The 27304-nt window shown below is 54.2% G+C and overlaps 1 protein-coding gene across 7 annotated transcripts in view; it reads left to right on the forward strand.

Annotated features, from left to right (window-relative positions):
* The window catches only part of SYT7 (synaptotagmin 7), a 169220-nt gene that overhangs the window by 113353 nt on the left and 28563 nt on the right, over positions 1 to 27304 (forward strand). For 4 of the 7 annotated variants that reach the window (XM_045014214.1, XM_045014217.1, XM_045014218.1 and 1 more), the window contains one exon: positions 13813 to 13948. In XM_045014214.1, coding sequence (XP_044870149.1) covers positions 13813 to 13948 — 136 coding nt within the window. Of the gene's footprint in view, positions 1 to 4372; positions 4496 to 13812; positions 13949 to 27304 lie in introns of all 7 variants that reach the window. The other 3 variants (XM_045014213.1, XM_045014215.1, XM_045014216.1) reach the window with 1 other exon arrangement.

A 27304-nucleotide genomic window follows, 5' to 3' on the forward strand; every position in this document is an offset into this window, starting at 1 on the left:
ACCTTTCTAGTTCCATTAAGAAACAAAACACAGCAGTGACACTCAGAGAGTGAGACAACAGGACCAGGGCCCAGGGGTATTTTTGCCACTGTTTTCTGCACTCGGTGTCTCCTAATCCTCCCATAACCCAAGACAAGCATCTTTGCAGGGCCCTGCCCCACAGCTGCTGCCATGCTGTTGGCTGGTCCTGACTTCTGAGAAGCGCTTTACCTAGGAGTGGAGTCAGATGGCACTAGGCCTCTGCCAACGCAAAATCACCCATGCTTCTGTTGGCAGCAGCTCCAACAGGATCAGACCCCATTCACTCTGTCTAGTCCTCATTGCTTTGGCTGGTGCAGGCTCCCTGGCTAGTCACAGCACCTCAGCGTGCCATCCTTTGCACAGCTGGATAGACTTTAAGCCCATTCTAATCATCTAATCTGATCTCCTGCATAGCACAGGGCGGAGAACCTCACCCAGTGATTCCGGCATCCCACCCCATAACCTGTGGTAGAGCTAGAGCACAATCCAGCAATGTGGGGCTCAGTCCTGCCAGGTGCTGAACACCCTCAGTGCCTAATGACTTTGAGAGGGGAATTGAGGCCACCTAGTGCACCGCCCCCCCCAGCCCCTTGCAGGACTGGGACTGTAGGGTAACAACAGTGATCCCTGGGCCATGGTCCCTCCCTCACCTGGAAGTTCAACTTCCCCCAGAGTTTCAAAATGTTCCCTTTAAAGAGTCCTGCCTGGGCTGGATCCCAGCAGATAGTGTCAGACTGAACCTGGGGGACAGAGGAGAGAGGGAAATGTTGGAGAGGGAAATGTTCTAAATGGAGATGGAGGAGTATCTGGGCTCCTTTTAGTCCAAACTAGTTGACACTGCCCTGGGGACCAGATGGACATTGTACCAGCCTTGGGGAGGTTCCTGCATAGACCCTCTCTTCTCCCTATTTCAGCAAGGAAGGGTGTGCTCCCAGGACATTAATAATAGTAACTCCATGCACTTAGCATCTTCCAACCCATGTTCTCAAAGTGCTGTACAGATACCAGGCCTCCATTGATCAGAGGGGAGACCCTTGGCATCAGTCAGTGAGCGAGCATACTCTAGGGGTTCACAGGAGTCAGGCGGACTGGGTTCTAACCCCAGGTCTGCTACTGACTCACACTGAGTATGGAGCAAGAGGTGGCAGTTCCCACTCGAGGAGACATGTCCTTGCTAGCTCTGATCAAGCTAGTGCACTAAAAATGGAAGTGTAGTGGTGGGAGGAGCTAGCTGCCCCAAGTACGAGCCCATACAAGATGCTAGGCACACACTTGGGTGGCTAGTCCCTCCCACCGCAGCTACACTCTATTTTTAGCACGCGAAGGCTAGTGCAGGTAGGTCTCCACGAGCCGGCATTTACACCTACAGCTCCAGTGCAGACATACCCAGTGTGACCTTGGGCACACGGCTGCACTGTTCCATGCCTCGACGTCCCGCTCTGTGAAGCAGGATGAAAACGCCTTTCTGTCCTGCTTTGCTGCTGGGAGGATTAAGGGCTGGGGTTGTCAAAGGCAACGAAGGGAATTAAGCGACCAGCTTTCGGATCTTTAGGTTTTCTGAAAAGCCCAGCCTTATTCAAGCAGGCCAATGTCATCAAAAGTGGGTGCCTAAAACTAGGCGCTGAAGCAGCCTGATTCTCAGAGGTGCCAGCTCCTCTTAAAAACCAGTGGGATTTACAGGTGGTCAGCACGTCTGAAAATCAGGCCGCTTAGTGAGGGGCCTAAAGGTGGATTCAGGTGTGTAGGGCACCTAGTTTGGGTCATTGTACCTGAATGAGATCGTCCTCCCAGCTGCAGTGTGAGACAGAAATGTATGATGAACCCCCTTTTGAGTGGGAAACTGAGGTGCCCAGAAGCTGAGGCCCAGATCCTCAAAGGTGTTTAGGTGCCTAACTCGCATGGGTTACACTTGTCCAAGGCCACCCTGGAATTTCAGATGGCCTGACTCCTACTCTGTGCCTTAATCGCAGCACAGTGCTCCCTCTCCGATGAATAGCGAACCATCTCTCATGATCTGTAACACAGATACATTTAGAATTGTGAGGAGCAAGAGGAGGCTGTTTCTACCCTGGCTCCTTCCCGAGTGTCATGCTGTTTGTCCTGACCTCTCCTGCTCCCATACCTGGCCTTTCCTGCCTCGCACAATGATCATCTGATCTCAAGCCACGCAGCAGCTTCAAATCCAATTACACAGCGCCCCTGCCCAGAGTGCCCCAGTACCTTTTTAAGCCAGCCGAGAGCGGTGAGTTCAGAGATGCGAAAGCATCTGCAAGACACTCTCGTCAGCCGTAATAAGTAGTGGCACGTACGTGTCAGAGCGGCTGCATCACACTTCAGCGGCAAAGGCACTGCTCTTGAACCGGAGTCATGACGCTATTTGTTGTCTCCACAACACATACGAGCCTGGGACCCACAGAACCGCTGCCCAGTGACAAAGGTCAGAAAGTCCTGCTCACTCAGAATTGAAAAGCCCTTGTGCCTCCCAGCAGGGGTGAGGTTTAAATTGGAGCTGACACTCATTCCAAAGGTCCATGCTTCTGAGCGATGAGCACTCTGCGGAGAACCTTTCTATTCACTTAGCCCATGCAGCTTGAGCTGGGGAAACAACAGATCAGTCCAGACCTGGGAAATGCCTTTGACCCCCGCAGAGCTAAAGCAGAGATGGCTTGGGCCCAATGTGTTAAGCTAGGCCCTTTCCCCTCACAGAAAACCTGCCCTTTAACACCAGCTCTCCAGAGGTTCCCCCGTTTGGTATGAACGCTCCTTCAATTCTAGCTCCTACTACTCACTGCCTCCCATGGCAATCTGCATATGACTAAGAACCGCCAGTATCCCCACCCTCTGACCCAACCTACCCACGCTACCAGGCCAATTTCTGTCCCAAGCATCCAGATCAGCTTGCATCATAGGTAATCTCCATACCCACCCTGATTTGACAGCAGCCTCCTATAATCATTCTCAAGTACCAGCTCCCCAATAGCCACCTTATTCCAACTCCATCCATCTCCAGCACCAGCTCACCCAGCTGCAGTAAAGCCAGGCTGCCTTCAGTAATCAACATTTCTGTGACCTCCTCTGCTAGAACCAACATCCCTGTATCCAACCACCACTGTTCCCCATGGCAGCTCCCCAATGCAGAGCTGTCAATCCATTCCTCACTACCATCTCTCCAATACACACCTGCCTCAAATTAGATTAGATTAGATTAGATTACAGTTAGATGAGGATAATTTCAAATACAGACACAGGGAATTTTCCCAAACTTTTCATTAAATAAATCTTCTTGTTTGGGCTGAGAAGTGAGAGAGAGAAATATCATCCCAGGATGGGGTAATTTTACGGAAAGCTATCACCCGAAATGAATGTGCTTCAGAAAGCATATAACCATAGGCTTTGCCATCCTGGATCAGACTATTGGGCTGTCTAGCGTGGTATCCTCCCTCTTCTACAGCCAATATGTGATGCTTTGGAAGAAGGTCCAAATCCAGATGAAACTCTTCCTGAAGTCACTGGGAGATTTTCTGGAGTTGGCCAGGATGCATTTTGGCAAGTTGTGCAGTGGTTGCCAGTGCAACAGTAAAATACCAACTCACCTTTATCCACAGACCAGCTGAGCTTTGGTCGTCAACAAGCCCCAGCTATCAAACCACCAAGGATCACTCTCCGCTGCACACCGTTACTCCTCTCTTTCAGAACCAGGACACCTCCCATAGCCATAGCAATCCTTGTTTAATGCCCATCCTTCCCATGTTACCCAGTCTCTCTTGCCTTCCAACCCCTTCAGCCCCTGTTCACCTGCCTTCACTTCCATCTTGTCTTCTCTGCTAACCTTCATCCCCTGCACAGTCACAACTCCCAGAGGAGAGGCCATCACCAATGGGAGGGGAATTGCCCCTGAGGGATGCCTCTCTGTTAAGATGCAATCCACACTAGAGAGAGGTCTGAGACGCCTTGCATGAGATTGACAATCTTTTCTGGAGCTGATTCTCAAGTGTCCACTGGTGACGTATTCCCCACGAATAATGCAAGCGCCTCTTTCCTACTGAAAAGTGGCACCATGGTTGGTTGACTTTAGCCCTGGTCTCCATGGCCAGAAAGAAGTGCCAAGTGCATTTGCCACCTTATGGAGATTCTCTGTCCAACAATCTACTCTGTATTCCATGTTATCTCCAAGTGGGGAGCCTGTGGCTCTGTACTGTGGATATCTATCCCAACCTTGAGTAGCCTCACACTCTGTCTCTAAGGTGCTGTTTTCCTCTCAGTTTTGTTTCTCATGCTTTGTTCTTCTCTCTCTCTCTTTCCTTTCTGCTTCCTGCTCTCGTCCTCTCTGTGGCGGCTCCCGCCTGGGCAGGGAAGGCCGGATGGTGGTGTTATCCCTGGTTCTGGGACTCTCGGAACAGGACGACTTTGCCAATATACCCGATCTGCAAACCGCTGGGAACCAGCAGGCGCAGAACTCTCAGGGGGACAAGAGGTATGAGTAAGGGAGAGGGCGCTTCAGCAGCAGGAGGAGAAGAGAGGGCCCCACCGAGGGTCGGAGGAGGCTGGTGGCAGCTCCCACTGCCAGTGAGAGTGGAAGGTTGGCGCAGCAGGAGGCAGGGAATGCCAAGCAGCTCGGGTGCTGGGCACAGTGCTGTTTCAAAGCCGTGTGGCAGGTTCCCTCGTCTTTCCCTAGTACCTAGTCCTGGTGTTTGCATCCCTATTGGGGGAGCGCTGGGGCTTGGGAATCACGCCTCCCTCAGGCAGAAATGAATTGTCCTCATCCTCCTTCTTCCCTTCCCTTCTGCCACCTCCCCTGCTTCATTCACCTCCATGTCTCATCCCCTCCCCTCCCTTCTGATGGGTGTCAGGGAGCAGGGTGGTGGCCACACTGATTCCCGCCTTTGAGCATCGTCACCCTGTTTAGCTAAGGACAATGGGAAGCGAAGACATGAAAGGAGAGGAGTTGAAAAGATCCAGGGGAGAGAGGGGAACAAGACCGATAGAATGGAGAAGGACGAGAGGAGGACCTCAGGGCAATTTGTTGTCCACTGGGCTCATTAGTAAAGGACATGGCAAGTCCCCCAGTCTCAGTTCCTTGGTGCATTATCAGGTGGTATTGGTTGTGGTCACTCAGAGGTGCTGTGTGCTTCAGCAGAGAGCTGGAGAATGACCTCCTGCCAGGAAGTTCCTGGCTTCATTCAATCCCCTGTACACCACATCCTGGAGAACCAAGACCTCCATGATTGGAATCCCAGCCCCATAAGTTAAGGGGAACTTTGCCATTGACTTCAGTGGGGCCAACATTCCATCCCATGCATTTAACTTAACTCCGCGGTGTTGGCTGGCCTGGGGCAGGGGTAGAACTGCAGGGAGGGGAGGGAAGAGTCAGTGAAGAGGGAATCTACTGCTCTCATGCTGTTCTCCTGAGAGACCCGACACAGTCACTGGTATTTGCACATTAGACCCAGAGAGGTGACAGCCGCCCCGTTGTTTGTTGCCAAATACACCTCCTGTGGTGGAACATGCCCCTGGGCCACCGTGCTGGCTGCTGAGCTGTGATCTGAGAATTACCTTTGTTTCCCAGCAAAGAGTCCTGTGGCATCTTATAGACTAACAGACACATGGAGCATGAACTTTCATGGGTGAATACCCACTTCGTCGTCACATGCATCCAATGAAGTGGGTATTCACCCATGAAAGCTCATGCTCCTATATGTCTGTTAGTCTATAAGGTGCCACACGAGTCTTTGCTGCTTTTACAGATCCAGACTAACACGGCTACCCCTCTGATACTTTGTTTCCCAGGATCCCAGGGTTTCTTTCTGGCTAGAGGGATGGCAGGATATTTCCTAGCAGCTCTGGGGCTAAGGTTTCCCTTCCTCTTGCTGCCAGCCGCATGGACCGGTGGCAAGCAGCTGCTTTCACCGCTCCTGACTGCCACTCCCTGGCTTCTGGCAGCCTCTCCTCTCCTGGGCCCACAGCTGGCTCCTGGGCAGTATGGAGACCCCAGGGAGGAGGGGGCCAGGGCTGCAATGGGACAAAATGGAGGGCAGAACTTCCCCATCACCCCTTTCCTCAGGCTGCTCCAAGCCCTCTCCAATCTCCAGTAACGCTCCAGGCTCTCTCCTTACAACCTCTTTCACTCCAGCCTCCTCCAAGTGAGCCCTGACTCCCTCCTGGTCCCCCCCACCACCTCCCCCCGCAAGGCCCAGCTTCTGAGGTGCTGGGCAAGAAACATCCCATGTGGGCAGATGTGCAAGCACCTTGGCAGCCATGAGTCAATAGTGGAGTGACTGGGTGTTTCAGGGCAGTGAGCTCCAGGGAGCTGAGTCTCTTCTCACTCTTTACCAATGCAGCCCCTGGACTGTTCTGGAGTCACTCCAGATTCACCCCAGGGAAAGATGGGAAGCAGGCCTTAGGTCTGTGGGGAGCTTTCAGACCATAGCTATGTTTACACTGTCATTAGGGACTGATTACCGCTTGTGTAGACATAATCGCGCTAACTCCGATCTAGCTAGCTCGGTACGCATAGCACTCAAGCCGCAGCAGCATGGACTGCAGCACTGGCTAGCCGCCTGAGTACGTACCCACACTGGCTGGCCTTCAGGTGGCCAGCCCATGCTGCTGCGGCTTCACTGCTATTGGTAGCCCAGCTGGCTAGATCACAGCTAGCTCTGCTGTGTCTATGCGTGCTACCCTCTGAGTTTTATGGATCATGCCTGCACTGCAGGGGCATCCACACAGCCCTGCCTAAACTCCTTGAGTCCTGCCCTGGGAGGCACGGGGCTCAGCAGTGAGTGTGGGGGTGGAGCCATGCTTTTTGGGCTGTTCCAAAGTCCTGGTCAGGAAACTGGGGGGAGACACCCCCCAGAACATTATACCCTGATCTTTCCATTGCCTAAGCCACATGGCCAGCAAATCTGCCAGCATCCTTTTGCCTTTCTGCTGCTCCCCAGCAGGGACTGCTTCCCCTGCTAGCTACCTGCTGTCCTCGTGGGGGGGGGGGGGAGGGGAGTGATGTGACAGCCACGAGCCCCCACCCCATCTCCTGTGTGGTTTTGTGCCATCTCATTCCCCTGCTGGGATCAGGAGGGGAGGGGGCCTGGCTGACTGGAGGCAGAGGCCTCGAGCAGCTCCAAGTGCGTGTTAAATTCCATCTCTAGCTGCGAGGAGGTGTGAAGAAGGAAAGAGTCGGTTCCACATGATCAGTGTGTTAATTAGCTGGCACCGTTCTCACCCACACACTATTTATACCTCGCTGTGGTTATATTTCACTACATATTTTAGCACTTCCAATTTGATCATCTAATTGCACAGTCTGTCCCTATCTGATGCTGTTAGCGGGGGTGGGCTGAGTATGTCCCGCCCAGATCGCCACAGCCCAGAGAGAGCATCCCCTGCTGGCACATATCCATTCTGTGCACACTGACCTAGGAGCTGATCTCCCACTGGGCGCTCAGCATGCTCCAATCTGGAGAGAGCGCCCCCTGCTGATACCATTCTGTACCTTCCACCTTGGTCCTAGGAGAATAGCCTGCCCTCCTTCCCACCCCGCACCCTCCTTCTGACCTGGTGAGAGCACCCCCTGTAGTGCTAGGGAGGCAAGTCCCTTTTCCACAACCTGAGGCCTCGTGAATCTGTTTATGGATTAATTTAAGGAAAAGTTGCCCACACATACCTCGTCTTCCTCAGCAGACAGAGATGGGCCAGTGGGGAGGCATACGTGGGAGAAACTGCAGTGAACAAACATGGGGACAGTTCCCCTCATCCCAGGAAGGAGTGTGTGTGTGTGTGTTTGTATGTGTGTAACCCCAGGGACAGTCCCCCTCTTGCCCCCGAAGGATCCACTGGTGGATGTGTGTTTAAACGCCACAGAAAATTCCCCTCTTACCCTGACCAGGTCTGTGGTTGTATTTAGGTTCTCCTCAGCACTGTAGCAGACCTTGCTCCTGGTCTTAAACTATTGCCTTTAATGGAAGACTTTTGCTGGACTTGACTTCCACTTGGTGCACAACAGCTTGGTCCTTGGGATGGTGCTTGCAGTCATCCAGCCTGAGACAAGAGGGGTGGAGAAAGGCAACTCCAGCAGAGGCCTCATGCCCATTATTCAAAGCAAGGTTTTGCCCTGACCCTAAGCAGCCTACCCTGAAAGCTCAACATCTCATCACAGATGACGAGGTCCAGTCAGTGCCCGACTCAATTGCCCAGATCGTCCTCAGTGGCCAGTTCTCAGTGCTGTTAAGCCGCAAGGGCCAGTGAATTTGGGGTGTCCATACTTAGAAAAGGGGGCTCACTTCTAAGACACACACCCACACTGACCACATTCTGCTGGCCCTAGGCCTTTGCTGCAAGCTCCTCTAGCCACAGGCAGTTGCTTTTGGCTTTGCAGTGGGAGTTAGCAAGCAGGGGGCATGCTCCTGGAATTGTGTGCGAGGGGGGAAGGCTGCGCTGTCAGATCCAGCTGGAATAGGGCACTGTCCCTATTAGGAAGAATCAGCCTGTCCTTACAGAGACCCTGTCATTCATGAAAACAAAGAGCTGCAAGAGGGGACTTTGGGGAGAGGTAGGTGGGCTCTGTCTAGCCATCCTGGAACCCTGACCAGACAGGACCAGTCTCACCTCCCCTGTGCAGTGCGAGGATGGGATGGGGGTCCCTCGGGAGCTGGATTTCTTGGGGAGGTGATCAAATTGTCCATGCCCTGCAACCTCCTCCTCTTTCTCTGCAATGAGTGAGCTCATCACCCACTCCTTCCCTTCCCCTCACCACCTCTCCATATTCCTCCTCTGATAGCCCAGGCACCGCCTGCCATTGTCAGCCTCTTGGGACCCCATCTCCCAGCCTGTTTCCCCTGCATCTTCCTAGTGACCCCATTTTGCCCCCCCCCATGCCCCCACTCCATGTCCTCCTAACCCTTGTTCTCCTCATACCCCATTAGCCTGACATCGATCCTGGGTAAGATAATGGAGCGGCTGATACAGGACTAGATTAATAAAGAACTGAAGGGGGATAATTAATAATTAATTCCAGTGAACACGGGTTGATGGAAAATATAGCCTGTCAAACTAACTTGAGATCTTTTTTTTGATGAGATTACAAGTTGGATTGATAAAGGTAATAATGTTGATGTTATAGACTTAGAGTTCTGTAAGGCATTTGATTTGGTACCACATGACAGATTAAAAAACTAGAATGATATGAAATTAACATGGCATATATTCAATGGATTAAAAGCTGGCTCGCTGATAGGTCTCAAAATGTAATTGTAAGTAACAAGCAAACAATTTGCATTTTACTATGTAATGTAAATGTGTACAGCTAGGAACAAAGGACGTAGGCCACCCTTACAGGTTGCGGGACTCTATCCTGGGAAGCAGACTCTATCCTGGGAAAAGATTTTGGGTCATGGTGGATAATCAGCTGAACATGAGCTCCCAGTGCGATGCTGTGCCCAGAAGGGCTTATGTAATCCTTGGATGCATAAACAAGGGAATCTTGAGTAGGAGCAGAGAAGTTATTTGACCTCTACTTTTGGCACTGGCGTGGCTGCTGCTGGAATGCTGTGTCCAGTTCTAGTGGCCACAATTCAAGAAGGATGTTGATAAATTAGAGAGGGTTCAGAGAAGAACTACGAGAATGAATAAAAGATTAGAAACTGTGCCTTATAGTGCTATACTCAAGCACTATAAGGTCTATTTAGCTTAACAAAGAGAAGAGTGAGGGGTGATTTGATCACAGTCCATATCTATATGGGGAACAAATATTTAATAATGGGCTTTCCAGTCTAGCAGAGAAAGGTATAACATGATCCAATGGCTGGAAGTTGAAGCTAGACAAATTGAGACTGGAACTAAGGCGTATATATTTAACTGTGAGGGTAATTAACCATTGGAACAATTTACCCCGGGGTCATAGTGGATTCTCCAGCACTGGCAATTTTTAAAGCAAGATTGGATGTTTTTCTAAAAGCTCTGCTCTAGGAATTATTTTGGGGCAGTTCTGTGATCACACTGGTCTCTTCTGGCCTTGGAATTGATGACAATGATAGGCTCCTGCTCCCCCCACACCCTCACCTCTCTCCCTGTTCCCCCCACTCTTATCTCCTGTTCCCCCTCACACTCTCCCTTCCTCCCTGTTCCTCTACATCCTCCCAGCCCGTCTATTGCTCCCCCCACAAGCTCCCCTGCCCCTCCAGTCTCAGTGGGATATAGGGGGATGTAGCTTGTGGGGGCCGGTGTGGTGGGAGGGAGGAGTGCTAAGGGCTCCTGAGGCTTGGGGTCCATGGAAGGCCCTGTCTCTCTTTCTCTCTGTCTCCCATTACCCCCCATCCCAGCACTTCTGTTCACAGTGGTCATGTGATGTATCACATTGTAATGTCTCCTCCTTTCCCTTCTCTCTGCTTCTTCCTTCCAGCCCTGCTGCTGCTGCTGCTGCTGCTGCTCAGCCCTGTCCCCCTGTCAGCCCTGGTGGCACCAGTCCAGTGCCTAGTCCTGTCGGTGTGGTGATTGCTTTTCGTTTACTAATTTCTCTCTGTGTCTCCTTCTCTCCCCTCACGCTTTCTTCCCATTTTCCCTTCCCTCAGGAGGCAGGCCAGGCCCTGTGGTGGAAGTTGCTGCTCTTCCCTTCTCTCTCTCTCTCTCTCTCTTGCTGTCCTGTGAGCTCCGCCGGTGCTAACCATTTCCCAGATAGCTTTGCAGCTGTGTCGATGCGCTGGGGTTGACAAAATACCTCTGAATTGTTCACACCTCCAGCTATCAATCACACACTTTCTCTCTCTCTTTGTTTTTAACCTGACTTTACCTCTCCAGCTATTTCAGTCTCTTTCTTTATCTGTGTGTGTGTCACTCTGTCTGTGAGTGTATCGGCGTGTCTGGATCTCTGTGTGTGTCAGTCTGCCTGTGAGTGGATCAGTGTATCTAGATCTGCCTGTCTTATGCGTCTACAAGTGTATTGGTGCATCTGGATCTTTGTGTGTGTCACTTAGTGTATCAGTGCCTCTAGGTCTATGAGTGTCACTGTCTGTGTCACTTTGTCTAGATCTGTGTATCTATCTGTGAGCGTATCAGTGTGCCTGGATCTAGGTGTGTGAGAGAGACTGTGTGTGGATGCCACTGTCTAGAAGATTTAGATATGTGTCACTCTGTGAGTGGGTCAGTAGGTATCTGTGTCTGATTCTGTGTGTTTCTTTGAGGGTTTTTTATGCTTTTGTTTTGTGTCTCTGCACGTGGGTCTGTGTGTATGTGTGTATGTGTGTCTCTGTGTATATTTCCTTGCATGTTGGTGTCTCTACATTTTTCTCCCGTGTGCGTCTCACTGTATGCCTGTGTCTCCCTGTGTGCCTGTGTCTCCCTGTGTGCCTGTCTCTCCATTGCTGTTCTATTTCCATGTACACTGAGCAGCATGTGGGCTTGTGTGTCTCTCCTCTGTGCCTTTTCCAGTGTTCTGCTCCTGTGCCCTCATCCCTTGGATCTCTCCTTACTGCCAATCCTATGTGCATCATCTCCTCTTGCAGCATCTGCGCTGGGGCTGCTGCCGTCAAACCCCCCCAGCACTGCTGTTCACTGCACCTAGCGATCCAGCTGCTGTCACAGAAAGGCCATTGAATTGCTAGGCCAGGACAAGCATAGCCAGGACCTCCCATGTGTGTATGTGAATGAACACCAGGCCACTGGGGGCCTGGCTGTCCCGGGCCAGAGAGACGGCACCATCACCATGGTCAGGAAAATGGAGGAACCAGTGAAGGCTGCTCCTTAGTGTCTTTACAGGATGGGTTCATCCCTGCTAGTGTATCAGGGGTGGATCTGGCTTCCTGGATGTCTGGGGAAGATGTCTGGGCTGACCCAGCCCTGCTCCCTGTGCTATATGGTTCTACCCAGCTCACAATTAGGGACAAGCTGGCCCAGTGAACCCACAGCTCCTGGGTGCTGTGTGCTTTGTCCAGCTTCTAGAGGCAGAAAGAGGGAGAGATGGGAATGGGGGCAGCCAGTGGGAGAGGAAAGGTAGAGGAGATATTGGCAATCTAACAGAGGGGTGGCATGCGCCTCTTCAGAGGTTAATATGCAGCTCCTCGCATAGGAGCTGACTCCGAGGCTGGAGCTACAGATGCTAACTTTCCAATGTGCTGTGGGGTGATCACTGCTCAACCCCCTGCTCTGCCCCAGATCCTGCCACCACTCCTCTCCTTCCCCCAAAGCCCCTGCCCCTTCCGCTGAGCCTGCCATGCCCTCGCTCCTCCCCACCAGAGCCTCCTGCGCATTGCAAAACTGCTGATTGTGGTGGGCAGGAGTTGTGGGGAGGGAGGAGGCGGGGCTGCCGGTGAGCTGGAGGCTGGAGGGGGGTAGCGGATGGGGGGCTGCTGACGTATTACTGTGGCTCTTTGGCAATGTTCATTGGTAAATTCTGGCTCCTCCTAAGGCTCAGGATGGCCACCCCTGATCTAGCATATGTACAGAGAGGCTCCTGGAGTCAGCACCTACTGGGATCAGACCCTTTCCAGGCATGGGCAGGGGAGCCATGGATCGGAGGGCGAGGCCCTGCTGACAGACACTGAGCAAGGCCTATCTGCATGTGGGAGACCCTAAAGTCACTTTCCTAGTGGGGTGGTGAGTCCTGGCAAGGCTACGGCAGCTCACATGGCAGGGTGCTGAGCAAAGGAGGCATAGCCAGGCAGCTTCCCCCAGCACCGTAAATGAGAACCACCAACACACCAGGAACTGCAATGGGATGTCACATGGGGGGGGGGCGTGGGGCTGCCACAGCCTGGCTGTGGGTTACAGGCCATAGTGGGGCTGCCAAGACCTGGCTGCTGGGTTACAGGCCATAGTGGGGCTGCCAAGACCTGGCTGTGGGTTACAGGCCATAGTGGGGCTGCCAGGACCTGTCTGCTGGGTTACAGGCCATAGTGGGGCTGCCAGGACCGGGCTGGTGGGTTACAGGCCATAGTGGGGCTGTCAGGACCAGGCTGGTGGGTTTCAGGCCATAGTGGGGCTGCCAGGACCTGGCTGTAGGTTACAGGCCATAATGGGGCTGCCAGGACTGGGCTGGCGTGGACTCACAGCTGCAGCACAGCTGCCATGTTGCTGGCCTGCGAGCCCTGGGGGAGTTTGTCCCATCGCCGCTGGCCTGCAGAGCTGACGTCCTGTAGCACCTGGCACTCGGGTTCCCCCAGGTGCTCTGCATGTGCCGGGGCTGGCAGACAACTCATCTGTCAGGCCAGTGCCTGCCTGGCGGAGAAAGCAAACAAAGGCAGCTGCCTCTTTGTGAGAGGGAGCGTGTGTGTTCACAGAGGTTAATGGGTATGAGAGGCAGGGGAGGGTGTCAGTGGAAAGACGCAGAAGCAATAGCTTAGGCTCTGCCTCCACTCCCCCATCTCTCCCAGTGCAAGACAGGAGGGCCTGCAGTGCCCAGGTCCGCATCCAAGGGGTGGGAATTACTGGAGGCTGGGGAGACACGAAGGCCTCTATCTATAGGGCCAGAGCAAGACGGAGGCCAGGACAAATGGGATCAGCACCAGGCTGAAGGCAATAGTGAACGAGATGGGCAGATGCCCATCTGAGGGGCATGCCTGGATCCATGGTTATGAGTCAAATGGGTGAGAGGTATGAGGAGAACTCTCTCAGGGCCAAGTGGGTGAGGAGTCACCCCGGGGTGTGAGGGATACACAGGGATGTCTCAGGGGATGCTGAGGGGGATCTTGGCATCAGGATACAGCCATGATGGAGAGCAGCTGAGGCTGCATTGGCACGGCCTGACCCACCGCTCGGACGTGGCACCCTGCCCCCTTCTCTTACATACTGCTCCTCTCTCCCAAGGTTGCCATCTGGAGGCAAGATGGTGAACACAGCCCCTATGCCCGGGCAGACCCAGCATGACGAGTCTGACCGCAAAACAGAGCCTCGCTCGTCCGTCTCGGACCTGGTGAACTCCCTGACCAGTGAGATGCTAATGGTGAGTGCAGGCCAGAACCTCTGTGCCTCTCACTTGGAGATACCCCTGATCCTGTCTGAACTGCCCTATGCCCAATACTCCTGCTCCACTCCCTATAGTGCCTCCTGCTGGGACTGGAGTAGCTAGGAGCTCCCCCACAGCCAGCACTGCTACCCCATTTCTGCAGCCTAGCTACATCTCCACTGAAAACCAATCACTGTGGGTCCAGTTGTGCCCTTGGCTGCAGGGCTCAGTGGGTGACACTGCAAAGAGCACTCTGGGAACTTTAAGGCTCAGGGTTTGCCAGGCTGTTCTAGAGACTGTTGCCAAGACATTGAAGGCTACCAAACCCTACAGGGGTGATAGGCAGGTTGTTCTAGGCTCCTGCTTTGTTCTGGGTTGTTCCCAACATGTTCTAGACTTGCACTCTCTTTGGGGGCAAAGAGCAGGTTGTTCCATATTCCTGCTTCATTCAGGGATCATGGAAATGTTCTAGACTCACATTTTCTTTGTGGGTAATGGGCAGATTGTTCTAGACTCATGCTTCATCCAAGGATCGTTGCTGAGATGTTCTAGGCTCCCGTTCTTTGGGGTGATGGGTAGGTCGTTCCAGGCTCACACTTGGTTGGGGGATCTCCACTGGGATGTGCCAAGCTACCGTTCCCTTCTGGGCCAGTGCTGGGACACGGCTAAGTGGGGGTTCAGGCCAGCCTTTGTTCCCCAAACCCTGTGTATCCATTTCCCTGGAGTCAGCCCTGACAAGCCCTTCATTCAGGGAGCAGGCAGCACGGAGCCTGCCACATGCGCAATAGTGGCAGGGGCGCCTGAGACAGGGCTGGCCAGGCTCATTCATCTCGCGGACAGCTCTCTGTTCCTTTGTGAGGGCTGAGCAAACCCCAGATGGCCCCCAGGGGCACCCCCTTGTCACAGAGTTGGGCAGTGTGTTGGATCAGCAACTGTGAAGCTCTCACTCTGCTCCTTGCTGACAGGCCGGGATGCAGCTGAAGTGGCTGAGTGTGTTCTGGCACCTGCCCAGCTAGGGTGACCAGATGTCTCGATTGTATAGGGACAGTCCCGATATTTGGGGCTTTTTCTTATATAGGTTCCTATTATCCCCCATCCTCTGTCCCGGTTTTTCACACTTGCTGTCTGGTCACCCTATGCCCAGCACAGATGAAATGAGTAAATAAACCTTCTCCAGAGCTCTGTGCTGAATCCTTAGTGAGGCAGGACGGGGAAGAGAGACACCAAGCCCAGGGTTCCCAAGCATCTCAAGGAGGCCAGGGGGAGCTTTGCACTAGAGCAGGCAGGAAGGAAAGAGGGTGCCCAGCCAAGGGGGAGGCACCACTCTGGATGGAGGTGACATATCTATTTATTAGGGAGGGGTTTTATTTGCCATCACTATTGATGGAGCTAATGACATGCTGAGAACACTCAGTGTCAGGATTGCCCTTCCCATGCATTCAAAAATCACACGATTCAGCCTATGCATTCAAAGATCATCCCCCAAATCATGAGATTGGCTAAAGAAATCACAAGATTTCAAAAATACTGTATTTGGGGTTCTTTTCATTTCTTGTCTGGCTTTGGAGTATTCAGGGGGCCATATTTTCAATCTTTTCTGTGCTGCCAGGAGGGCAGGAAACTTGCTTTGTTTTTTTAAATGAAAGATGAGAGTCTCATAGAAGCCCCTAATTCCAGGAACTGGGGCTTTGAGAAATATGCCAAGAAACTCACTAAAGTTTGCAACCTTGAGATTGGAGGAGTTGCAAGCAACCCATGCGGACAGAGAAGAGAGACAAAGGTGCTGACCTTAGACATGCAGGCAGCAAATAATGCCTCTTGGGAAGATACCAACCATTTGTGGGGGGAAGAATCTGGAGCAGGGATGTTCAGTGGGGAAGTTCCCTCTAAGCTGCGCAGCCAGGTGGCTGCCTAGCAGGCTATCAAGTGCCTCTACTGCCTCGCTGCTCCTACTCTCTGCTTTGGAGCCCCTGGCCAGCTGCTCCCGGGAGCCTCTTGCTTGCTGTGCAGAGTGGGGCGGGGGAAAGAGGCGCTGATGTCAGGGTGTCCCCCCCCCACCCACTGTACCTCATCTCCACAGAGTTGGGGGGGGATACGACAGGGCTCCAGAGGGAGCTTGCTGGCAGCTGTTGCTGTGTCTGAACAAGCAGGCTTCAGACTGCTGAGTGCTGAGCTACTTAAAGGACAGCTTACTTAAAGGGGTAGGGTGTGTCTCTCTTTGTCACACACACACTGTGTTTTTCTCTGTCACACGCACACACACACACACACTGTGTCTCTGTCACATATACACAGCGTGTCTCTGTCTCTCTCTCACACACACACAGTTTTCACGCTCACCTCCCAACACATACTTGTATTATTGTTGTTGTTGTAACTTGATACTTCTTTCAAAGTGTGTTGTTTTAGTGTTTTGACTGGTCTGTGCATGTCATCATTTTATTTCTTTTTTATGCTTAAATTTAATTCTTTGAGTAGCGAGTTCTAAAATGCCTACACTGTCCTGGCTGGAGTAATTATCCCTATGGTAACTTTTTTAAAATATATATTATAGCTAGGTTTTTGGTTTCTACTGGTGGTGCACATCCGCACATTACCTCCCTATGGTGCACATAACAAAATTCCTTCCGCACATGGATGGAAAAAATTAGAGGGAACACTAGTGGGGAGCCTGGGGAGAGGCTGGGGCTGGGGGGTAAGACAGGACACTTGCTTTAGGAGCTTGCTCAGGGGGGAATTCACACACAGCTGGCTCTTTCCCTCTGTGTGACCCTCTTGCTGGGGGCTAAAGAGAGATGGGCCCAAACCCAGGACCTGCCCTTGGGGGTGATCCTCACTGGGCCCTGATTCTGCACCATTCACGCCAGTGGGAGCTTGGCCACGGCATCACATGGCTCAAGATCAGGGCTGTAGTGATGGCACCAACTCAGCAGGGCAGAAACATTACCCCCATCACACCCCAGCGCCATCCCAAACTCACAAACTGTCTTGTCTCACCACAAGATCCGGAGCTAGAAGAATGGCCTCTGCTTCTCTTGATGGACATTATGGCATCATGTGGTGCCCCCTTGTGGCATAGCTGAGAAGAGCAGTGTCAGTAACCAAGCAACGTCTCCCTGAACTGGGGTGCAGGGCAGCGATAAGAGGGGTGAGCCAGAAAGCAATCCCCACGCCCCTCCGCACTGCAGCATGAGAGTGATGTGCCCCGGGGGCTGGGATGCCCCATCCAGGGGATACGGGACGAGCACACCCCTGCAGAGAGAGGTTAAGGACAGACTGGCTGCTCCCCACCCCCAGCTGCATGGCCAGGGCTTGGGAGCCCAGGCTCCTTGGCCCAGGCAGCCAGAACTGCGCCCTCCTCTCTGCCCAGAAGACCCCAGCACCTGGGCCTGGACCAGGCAGTGGGAGAGGAGGAGCTGGGAGCGTCCACCCTCCTGGATCAACGCACCACCCCGTGGGCCTGAGACCCCGCTCCTTCCCTAGGTCCCGTGTGTACGTGGATTGAGGCCGGAGCTGCCCAGCTTAGAGCCAGGGGCCAATCCAGCACCCTTGTCTGGGCTACATGTGCCCTTTAAAACATCCCTGCTGAGCTGTAAGCAGATGGGGCACTCTGCTCGACTGGGTCACATAGCTGGGCCCACCGTGGGGAATGGGACATTGCCTCCTACTGCCGGGGGAGACAGCAGGCAGCCAGGGACATGGGAGGGACTAGGGAGGGCACCTCCCGCAGGCCAGTGCCACTGCCAGGGCCCTCGGTCACGCAGTCCAGTCCAGCCACCCCACCCGGGGCTCCGGGACTGGCAGCTCAGCTTCCATGGCAGGCTCGGGCAGGGGGAGGAGCCTGGCTGCAGGGCAGGGAAGATAGCGTGTGGTCTAGGAAATGGATATGCTTCCCCCTAAAGGCTGGGGACCCTGTGGTGGGGACCGAACCCTGCATGGTGTGGGGGCATTACCTCCACATGCAGGGGCGGCTCTAGGAATTTGGCCGCCCCAAGCACGCCGGTCCCGCGGCTCCGGGGGACCTCTTGCAGACGTGCCTGCGGAGGGTCCGCTGGTCCCGCGGCTCCGGTGGAGCATCCACAGGCATGACTGCGGAAGGTCCGCCGGAGCCACCTGCCGCCCTGCCGGCAAAATGCCGCCCCAAGTGCGCGCTTGGCGCGCTGGGGTCTGGAGCCGGCCCTGTCCACATGCAGCAGAGACAGACAAATGGCCATAGCACACAGACATGCAGCAACGCACACACACAAAGCCCAGAGAGATACACACAGCACAGAGCCATGCTCTAGCCAGTCATACAGCGCCCCTCCACCCCGAGCCAGGCTAATGCCCATGGGGGTGCACATACACCCAGTGCAGGGACATTCACACCCAGAGCCTCCTGGCCTCGACACACACCCATAGGGTCACACGTGTCTTACCCGTGGCCCCCCACACTCACGTACACTCTGGCTGCCTATGTACCAGCCTGCCTGGGTGCACCAGTCCTGGGGGAGGCCTCTAGGCCCAGCAAGGAGCCCCTGCTTGATCCCCTGGTGTCTCCCCCTGCAGGAAGTGGCTCACTCGTGTTAAACACACTGGTGGAGTCAGAGGCTGGAGCTAATGAACTGCTGGGCCACCGCCAAGTGCACCTGCCCCATAGGAAGATGCACAGCCAGGCCATGGGCTGCCACCAAGCCACCCAAACCTCACAGGTTATGGCAGGGCCCTGAGTGGCAGCCTGCATCTCCTGCCCCCTACCCTGGCCCCATGCTCAGGCCAGCCCCTGGAGCATGGTACGGGGCAGGGCCCTCTGCCTGGGCACAGAGACACCTTGGACAATGTGCCCTGCTTTAGCAACCAGTGGCCTCTCTCCTCCTGTGCTCCCCATGCCCTGCCCTGCCCTGCCCTGCCTCACTTCACTGCACACGCCCTACTCCTCCTGTGCCTCCCTCCACTCTCCTTCTCCTCCAGCCCCTTGCCCCTCCCCTCCACGGCCTCCTGACCTCCGCTCCCCCTCCAGCCCTCTTCCCCTCCCCTACTCCTCCAGCCCTCTCCCCCCCACGCCCTCCTGCCCCTCCCCTCCTCCTCCAGCCCTCTGCCCCTCCCACTCCCCTTCACACTCTCCTGCCCTTCCCCTTCCCTCCCCTACTTCTCTGGCCCCCTTCCCCTCCCCTCCACACCCTCCTGTGCCTCCCCTCCCCTACTCCTCCAGCCCTCTGCCCATCCCCTCTTTGCCCTCCTGCCCCTCCCTTCCACTCTCCTACTCCTCCAGCCCTCCTGCCCCTCCCCTCTATGCCCTCCTGCCCCTCCCCTCCCCTACTCCTCCAGCCCCTGCCCCTCCCCTCCACAGCTTCCTGCCCTCCCCTTCCCCTCCAGTCCCTCCCTTCCACTCCCCTACTCCTCCAGCCCCTCCCCTCCCCCTCTGGCTACTCCTCTCCCCTACTTCCCCACCCCTCCATGCCCTCCTACCCTCTCCTGCACTCCCCTCCTCTACTCATCCTGCTCCCCTCTTCCTCCCCTCCCCCTCCTCATCCACCTTCCCTACTCACCCTGCCCCCTCCCTTACCCCTCCTCCTCCACTCTCCTTCTCCTTCCCCTCTTCCTTCACTCGCCATTTCCTCTTGCCCTGCTGCCCCTCCCCTTCTACCGTCTGCCTCCCCTTCCCTCTCAGGCAGTCTCCTTTCCCCCAGCAGGCAGCTCACTAATTCCTTGGGCCCTGGCTCCTACTCTGCCAGCCCCTCTCCCTTCCATTCACTGCTCCCCGACCCTGCCTCTCTGGACTGAGGGGAGGAATCCCTCTGGGTGGCTGAGCCTGCCAGCCCTGTAATGAGGAGGGAAGCTGCTCTGTAGGATGGTGGCACCCTGCTCTCTCAGCTCCCCAGCACCCTTCCTCAGGCTGTTCCTCAGGGGGCCCGGCCCACTCAGCAGCATTGCCTGCCTAAAGCCCACTGCTCAGTGCCTGGCCCACACAGGGGAGGAGTTTGGCTCTTTAGCTCAGGCTGTGGAGACGCACACCCTGGCTCTGGAGGTCCCCTTGTCCGTTCCAGGTCATGAGCAAGACACTGTTACCATAGCACCACTTGGCCTTCCAGACCCACAACATACAGATTCCCAGAGACCTAGCAAGAGCCTGATCTGAGCCATCATTGACAAAGGCACTGCTTTGAGGAAGCTCACACGGCTGGCACCATACAGGAATAGACAGGACACTGCTGAGGGGAAACTCACAGCGCTGAAGTCTGTGCTGGGATAGAGAGGGCACTGCTGAGGGGAAGCTTACAGCGCTGGAGTCTGTGCTGGGATAGACAGGGCACCACTGAGGGGAAGCTCACAGTGCTGGAGTCTGTGCTGGGATAGACACGGCACTGCTGAGGGGAAGCTCACAGTGCTGGAGTCTGTGCTGGGATAGATAGGACATTGCTCAGGGGAAGCTCACAGCGCTGGAGTCCATGCTGGGATAGACGGCACCGCTGAGCAGAAGCTCACAGTGCTGGAGTCTGTGCTGGGATAGATAGGACATTGCTCAGGGGAAGCTCACAGCGCTGGAGTCCATGCTGGGATAGACGGCACCGCTGAGCAGAAGCTCACAGTGCTGGAGTACATGTTGGCATAGACAGGGCACTGCTGAGGGGAAGCTCACAGCTCTGGATTCCGTGCTGGGATAGACAGGGCACTGCTGAGGGGAAGCTCACAGCTCTGGAGTCCGTGCTGGGATAGACAGGACACTGCTGTGGGGAAGCTCACAGTGCTGGAGTACATGTTGGCATAGACAGGGCACCGCTGGCGGGAAGCTTTGTAGAAATGAGAGATGAACAAGGCTTGTGAGGACCTGGCTGGAATACACCTCCCCCTGCCCCTCCCTGGACAACACATGTTCATTCCCTGCTTCCACCACTGCCTTTGGGGAGACTCTTCCACAGCCTAACCCCTTGCCATTGGAGACTATCGCTGCTCGTCAGTGTCGCCCCTTGCTCCTAGACCCCCTTTAAACACTCTCCTCCCCCGCTCGAAATTCACATTCCTCAGGTTCCCCTAGACAGTTGTGTCCCTGCACCACCGACAGGGACACGTGCGGGGGAGACGGAATGTAATTACCCCGGCTGGAGCTAACAATCCAGTGCCGCATCTGATACAAGCTCTATCCTTCCCCAAACACATTACCCAGCTACATAACATGATTGCAGAGAGGGAGAACAGCAGAAGGACAAGGAAACAAAATTGTTTTGCCACTTAACTCCCTGCTTTTTCCCAAGGATGCAGGAGGTGAGGGGACAGATTCTCAGCTGGTGTCCATCGGCGTTGATATGCACCAGCTGAGAATTTGGCTCAATAACTTTTAAGGGCAGGCTCAGGGTCAGTTCTTCCGTATAGGCAGGGCAGCAAAACCCTGCAAGGCAATGCCTGGGTTTCTCCTTCTCCCTGCTGCTCGATGTATGTATTTCTGTGCCCTCCTCAGTGGTTGGCTTGAGGAAAGGCAAAATGAGAGGGGGCCCTGTGGATTTGTCTCAGGGAGATCAGGGTAACTGCTGCTGGGACCCCTGAATGAGTCTGTGCTAGATTCCTTACCCAGCACAACTAGCTTCAAAGGCTGATGGTGGAATCCTCCAAACGACCCTGGGAGGTCTCCAAGCAACCCGGCAAGCTGCATTCTGAGTGACTCAGGGAGGGACCTATACGATGACCTAACCAGGCATCCCAAGGGATCTGATGATGTGTCCTCAGAGGTGTATTTTGACTGTGCTCATCAGCGATACCCAAAAAAGCTAGAGCAGCCTCACTGGCTGCCTCCCTGCCCAGCTCCTGGTGGCTCCTGGAAAAGTGTGATACTCGCGGGGATGGCAAGAAATGGGACATGTCCAGCGTTCTTTACTTCTGAGCAGAGCTGGTCAGGAAAGGGAACTTCTCCTCCATCTGACATTTCAAGATTTCCCTTCCTCCCACCTCGGAGCGACAGAATTCACCACAGAACGAAGAGTCAGAGATCTTTCATGTGAGACACACTGAAAGAACTTTATGGAAAAGTGGTTTCACTGGGACTTTAATGTTACAATGTTACATTTTAAATGATGCCATCAAAGTGAAAAGCTTTGATAATCTCCCCTTGTTTGGTTTCACTGGCTCAATGTTTTCTGAGGGAAAGCTATTTCACGGGCCATGTTTTGACCAGCTCTGCTTCTGAGGGTGTCTACACTTGGTTGCAGCCCATGTAGACCTAACCAGGGTAGTGGTGATCTAGCTAGCGTGAGTCTTGGAGCAGTGAAGCAGCAGTAGCAGTACCAGCCTGCCCAGACCCCTGGGTAATTACACGCAGGGCTAGCCCGGGTTGAAGCACGTGTTTCTGCAGCTCCACTGCTCCGGCACCCAGGCTACCTAGATTAAACCTTGCTCGGGTATGTGTGCTTGAGCTGCAATCACATTCTGGCTGCAATGCAGGTGTACCCTTGTATCTCTAATGCACTAGTGTGTGGTGCAGGGAGGGGCGGACTAGTGGGTCCCTAATGCACTGGGGGCGGGGAGTGTCCATCCATCCAACAGCTCTCTAAGCACTGGTGTGGGGGGTGGAGGGGGGCGGGCCATCCAATGGAGGAGATGGTTGGACAGCTTCCTAAGGCAGCATCAGTCTGTGACAAATCTGAACCGACTGGCTCCTCGATAGCTCCTGTGCTGCCCCAAGCCCCTGCTGGAACGCAGTGCCATTGCCCTGCAGGAACACCGGCCCCAGCCGATGGTACCACAGGAGCACCGGCAGAGGGCAGCAGTGAAGGGGTTGAGATCCAGTCCTAGCGGGTGAGTGTCTGGGGATGCAGTGTATGCCCCCCTGGGGTGACATGACCGCGTGAAACCACAAATGTAGAGCTGAGTCACACAGACAGTGAATGGGGCTGTCAAGGGACGCATGGCAAACGCTGCATTGCAAGGGCCTGGCGGATGTCAGGAGGTCTCATGTTTGGAGCATGTGGGGACTGAGAGTGGAGCACAGGAAATACCTGGCTCTTCTGCCTTCTCTCAACAGTTCTCACACATGAGGAACTCCACTAGCACCAGCCATTATCATCTCCCACCGCCCCATCATTTGCTCTTGAGCCTTTATTTAGGGATGTTGAAGAGCATCATCCCAGCTTGGTTTTGGGCCTTTAGGTATCTCTTCCCACCTCCCTGATAGATGGTACTGCATGGAAATCCCTCCCCATAGATATAGGGGTGGCTGTAGGTATTTTGCCTCCCCAAGCATGGCAGGCAGGCTTCGGGAGGTCTGCCGAAGCTGCAGGACCAGTGGACCCTCCGCAGGCATGCCACCGAAGGCAACCTGCCTGCCGCCCTCGCGGCGACCGGCAGAGCGCCCCCTGCAGCTTGCCGCCCCAGGCACGCGCTTGGCGTGCTGGTGCCTGGAGCCGCCCCTGCATAGATAGCTGGGTATGTTAGTTCTCTCCCCGCTCAGCCCTCTTCTGTCTCACACACTCAGGCCATACGCCCCCGCCATTAGCCGCTGTGTGCGTGAGGGTCCCGTCCTCTGCCAGGTCCCAGTGCCTCCATTGTGTTGGGTCGAGGAGGCCAAGCTATCCCAGGGCTGCTCGCGACAAGACGCAGCCTGGGTCATTGGATTGGTTCTGGGGAGATGGCTGCTGTGATGTGACAGGCAGGCTGTCAGGAAGAATTTGGCTAATTGGAGCTCCCGACCCTAGGGAAATGAGTGCGCGGAGCGGAGCCAGGAGCCGTCTGAGGAGACGCCAGTGACAGAGAGAGAGACTGATCCCCTCTGACAGCTGCCTGGACAGCAATGAAGCCACAGGCCCAGGAATCCATAAGATATTATCTAGTTGTCTAAACGTAATGGGAAGAGTTCCGCTCCCCAATGCCCTGCAGATGCATCTCTGCTGGGGACAGACAGGATTGCCAGAGAGTGCAACAAGCACAGGGGGCTCTGGGCTGAGGAGCTCAGCTAGGCCCTGGCAAGATGCAGAGGAGATTGCTCCTTCATCGCGGATGTGGATGTGCCCCTGCTTCCACGCTGTGTATCCAGGAGAGTCAGCCAGGAGTGAATGGCCAGCCCCTAAAACCCCTCAAAGCCTGTAGGATGAAGGGATTTGTTCTCTGAGATCTGGGAGCCCATGCCTGTGACTAGACATGGATACCCTGTCCCAAGGCCATGTGCACACCCACAGAGACATGAGGGCCACATGCAGAGGAGGGACCTCAGCATCAGCACTTGAGGAGACGGGGCCTGGGGTCTCCATGCGTGGCATCGTACTGATGAATTAATCAGAGCTGCCCCTGACCCTTGCTTCAGTCAGAGCCAGGGCCTGAGATTTTCTTGGTGCTCCTCTCACCGGCAGCTCCTCTACCTCTCGCTGAGGTGACTAGCTGAGCTGAGAGCTCCGGAGGAAGGAGAGGTACTGGTCTTGAAGAGGCCGGCAATGCCTGTTCCTGGTGGCAGTGCTCAGACTGTGCTCCACATTTCCCCTTGCTGACAAGATGCCGGGAAGGTTTCTCCTCGGTGCACAGTATGGCACGAAGAGCACGCACATCTGTCAGCTATGTGCCAATGCAGTCCTCCCTCTGCTCAGTCCCTGGGGACTTCCCGGGCAAGCCCTCCACATCTGCTTTGGGCCAATGGCTCCAGCTTCCTCCAGGCTGCCTTTGTACTGATGGAATGGCTTGCAGCTGGCAGCGTCACTACCCATAATGGAGCAGAGGCATGTGCTGCCCTTCTTATATGTCTGCATCTCTTATTTCTTTCCCCATTCCTCAAGAGAAGCCCCGGCCAGCCCTCCCAACAGTCCCTGGGCCGCAAGCCACAGCACCAAGCCATCTGCTCTGTCTGAGTGACTCAGGCTCCCAGTGGATCCGGAGAAGCCAGAGGCGAGAAGGGGCTTTTGTCATTAATGGAGAAGTGCAGAGCCACCAGCACCCACAAGGCCTCTCAGTTCATCCAGTCCAGCCAGGACAGGAATCCGAGCAATCCAGACAGGGCTACTACAGACCGGCTGGCTCACCTACCCCTACCCCCTGGTTCATCCCCACTAATGACTTCTCCATTCTGCATCTGCACAGCCACAGCACCTCCACCTCCTCCCTGGTCAGCCACATGGTTGCTCATACTTCCTAACAATGAGCCTGTCAGTGGGAGGATCCACGGGTCCTAAGTCTGGGCCTTCAGGCTGCGGCCACAACCACAACACCACTCAACAGCTCTACTAGTGACTGGAGAACTGGGAGCCTGAAAGGCCTATGCTCCATTAAAGGCACCGCACCCTGGATGTGATTGGAGGAGTTCTGGAGTCCCTTATTGGGCCACGTACACTATTTAAGCCAGAAAGAGACAGAGGAAGTTGTCTGTGCAAAAAGGTGGCTCCTGGCTTGCTGCTGCTACAGACCCTGCCGTCTCCTACCTGCCGTGCCAGCCTCGTCCCCAATTCCGGACTCCAACCCTGTCCTGTTCCCAGCTCCCGCCCTCAGCCTCCTTCCAGTCCCTGGACCCCCTCGCCCTGGTTTCTAACTGCTCCGGCTCCAACCATAGGCTATGGCTCTTTGGTTTCTGACGCAACAATGGCCTTTGGCTTCAGCTTCTGTTTCCTGTTCCTCCTGGCTTCGATTTTTGGCTCTAACACTGGCTCCTGCCTTCAGACCTGCCATTTGGTCTCTGGTTCCTGAGCACCATGCTGACCACCAGGCCAGGCCGCTCCATACTGGTCCCGGGGTAGGGGTGGAAGCCTTATCACTTGAGTCGTCTAGAAACCAGATAGTCCTTTAGAAACCAGTGCAAAGCACTATTAGATGCCCTGAAGGGAAGCTCCTGCACTGGCCAGCAGGTGATTTAATGGGTCTGTTCCTGCTGTGGTTTCTACCGTACCCATTAAGAACCTTGCTTCTAATATCTCTGCCTGAACTTCTCCTTCCTTAGTGTCAGGCTGTTGCTCCGAGGCTCACGTACAAAGCTGTGGGACATTGGACGCAAAATGCACAAGGCGTCTGGGAGATGTGAGGGTTTAAGAACAGCCGTCTTCCTCATTTCTTGGGGAGGGTTTTTGGGGCTGACCAGAGCGCAGCCTGAGCCCCTCGCTTGTGAAATACCTCCCATCAACACCCAAAAGTGTCCTAAACAGTGCCCATTCCTGCCATGGAGCACTAGGATGGGACAGGCTAAGAAATCAGTCTGCAGCATGATAATGGCAGCGTGAACAGAGGTTGCTGGCGTAACAACCCACATGGTTCAAACAGTCCTCCCACAACTGTCCCTCATGGCACCATTGGCCTTGCAACATCTTCCAAAAGCCTCTGCTTCTGGGAACTGTGGGATAGATACCTAGAGGGCAGTGTGGGTATGGGGAAAACTGTAACAGGTCTCCAGCATGGACACACTGAACCGACTGTGCTTAAACCAGATCTCTCCTATGTCTTCAATTAGAAGCAGCTCTGTGAGCGCAGACTCAGCCAAAGAGAGCTCAGTCTGGAAACTCCTTGTTTGTTTTAGTCTGTGTTGGCCTCAGTGTGGACTTTGGCAAAGTCAGGAGAGGCTGGTGGGATGAGTCATTAGATGCACGTTCACAAGTGTTTTAAGCTGGACTACTGCAGTGCTTCTATGTGTGAGGCAGTGGAGAAGGGTCAGGTGGGGCGAGGGCAGCAGAACCGGGGTGTCTGTTAGTGGGGGGCAGGAGACCCAAGCATCTAAAACCCACATGTATAGCTGGCCGAAATGTTCTGACCAAAAACTTTTCTTGCCAGGGATGAACTGAAAACATTTTTTGCAGGAAAATATTGTTTTAGTCTAAATTTTTCAACAGGACATTTCGAAACAAAATTAACATGTTTGTTTCATTTTTAATTGAAATTTTCATTTCATTTTGTTTTTCAAAACCTGAAAAAGATGGATGATTTTGAAAGATTTCTACATTTATATTGTATTAATTCCATTCTGTTAGTCAAAATGAAACGTGACCTGGTTGAAATCATGTGTTTTGACAAGACTGAAAGGGGATATTTCCAAATATTTTGTTTTGCCAAAAATTCCAAGATTTTGACTCTTTGTCCCAATTGGGGGCGAAACCAAATTTCAAAATCCCAGAGCTTTCAATGGGATAGAAATTCATTTTTGGCCCACTCTAGGACCATTCAGGAAACCAACATTAAAACTGTAGTCCCCCAGCTTAGGAGCGCTCGGTCCTTTGTTATATCTGTTTGGAGCCCGCCAAACTAGAACTTCTTTAGAAGAACTTATATGATTTGAGGCCAGGTGCTGAGGAGCAGGAGATTTGTAATTGGAAAGTGTTGACCTTGCCATGGGAGTCAGGAGAGACATTTAGCATCTTGTACGTGCTGTGGATTTGTATCTCCTGAAGCCACCGTAGCATTCATCAAGGGCTTAGGGAAACTCTG

Source organism: Mauremys mutica, chromosome 4 (genome assembly GCF_020497125.1).
Source record: "Mauremys mutica isolate MM-2020 ecotype Southern chromosome 4, ASM2049712v1, whole genome shotgun sequence".
Lineage (NCBI taxonomy): Eukaryota > Metazoa > Chordata > Testudines > Geoemydidae > Mauremys > Mauremys mutica.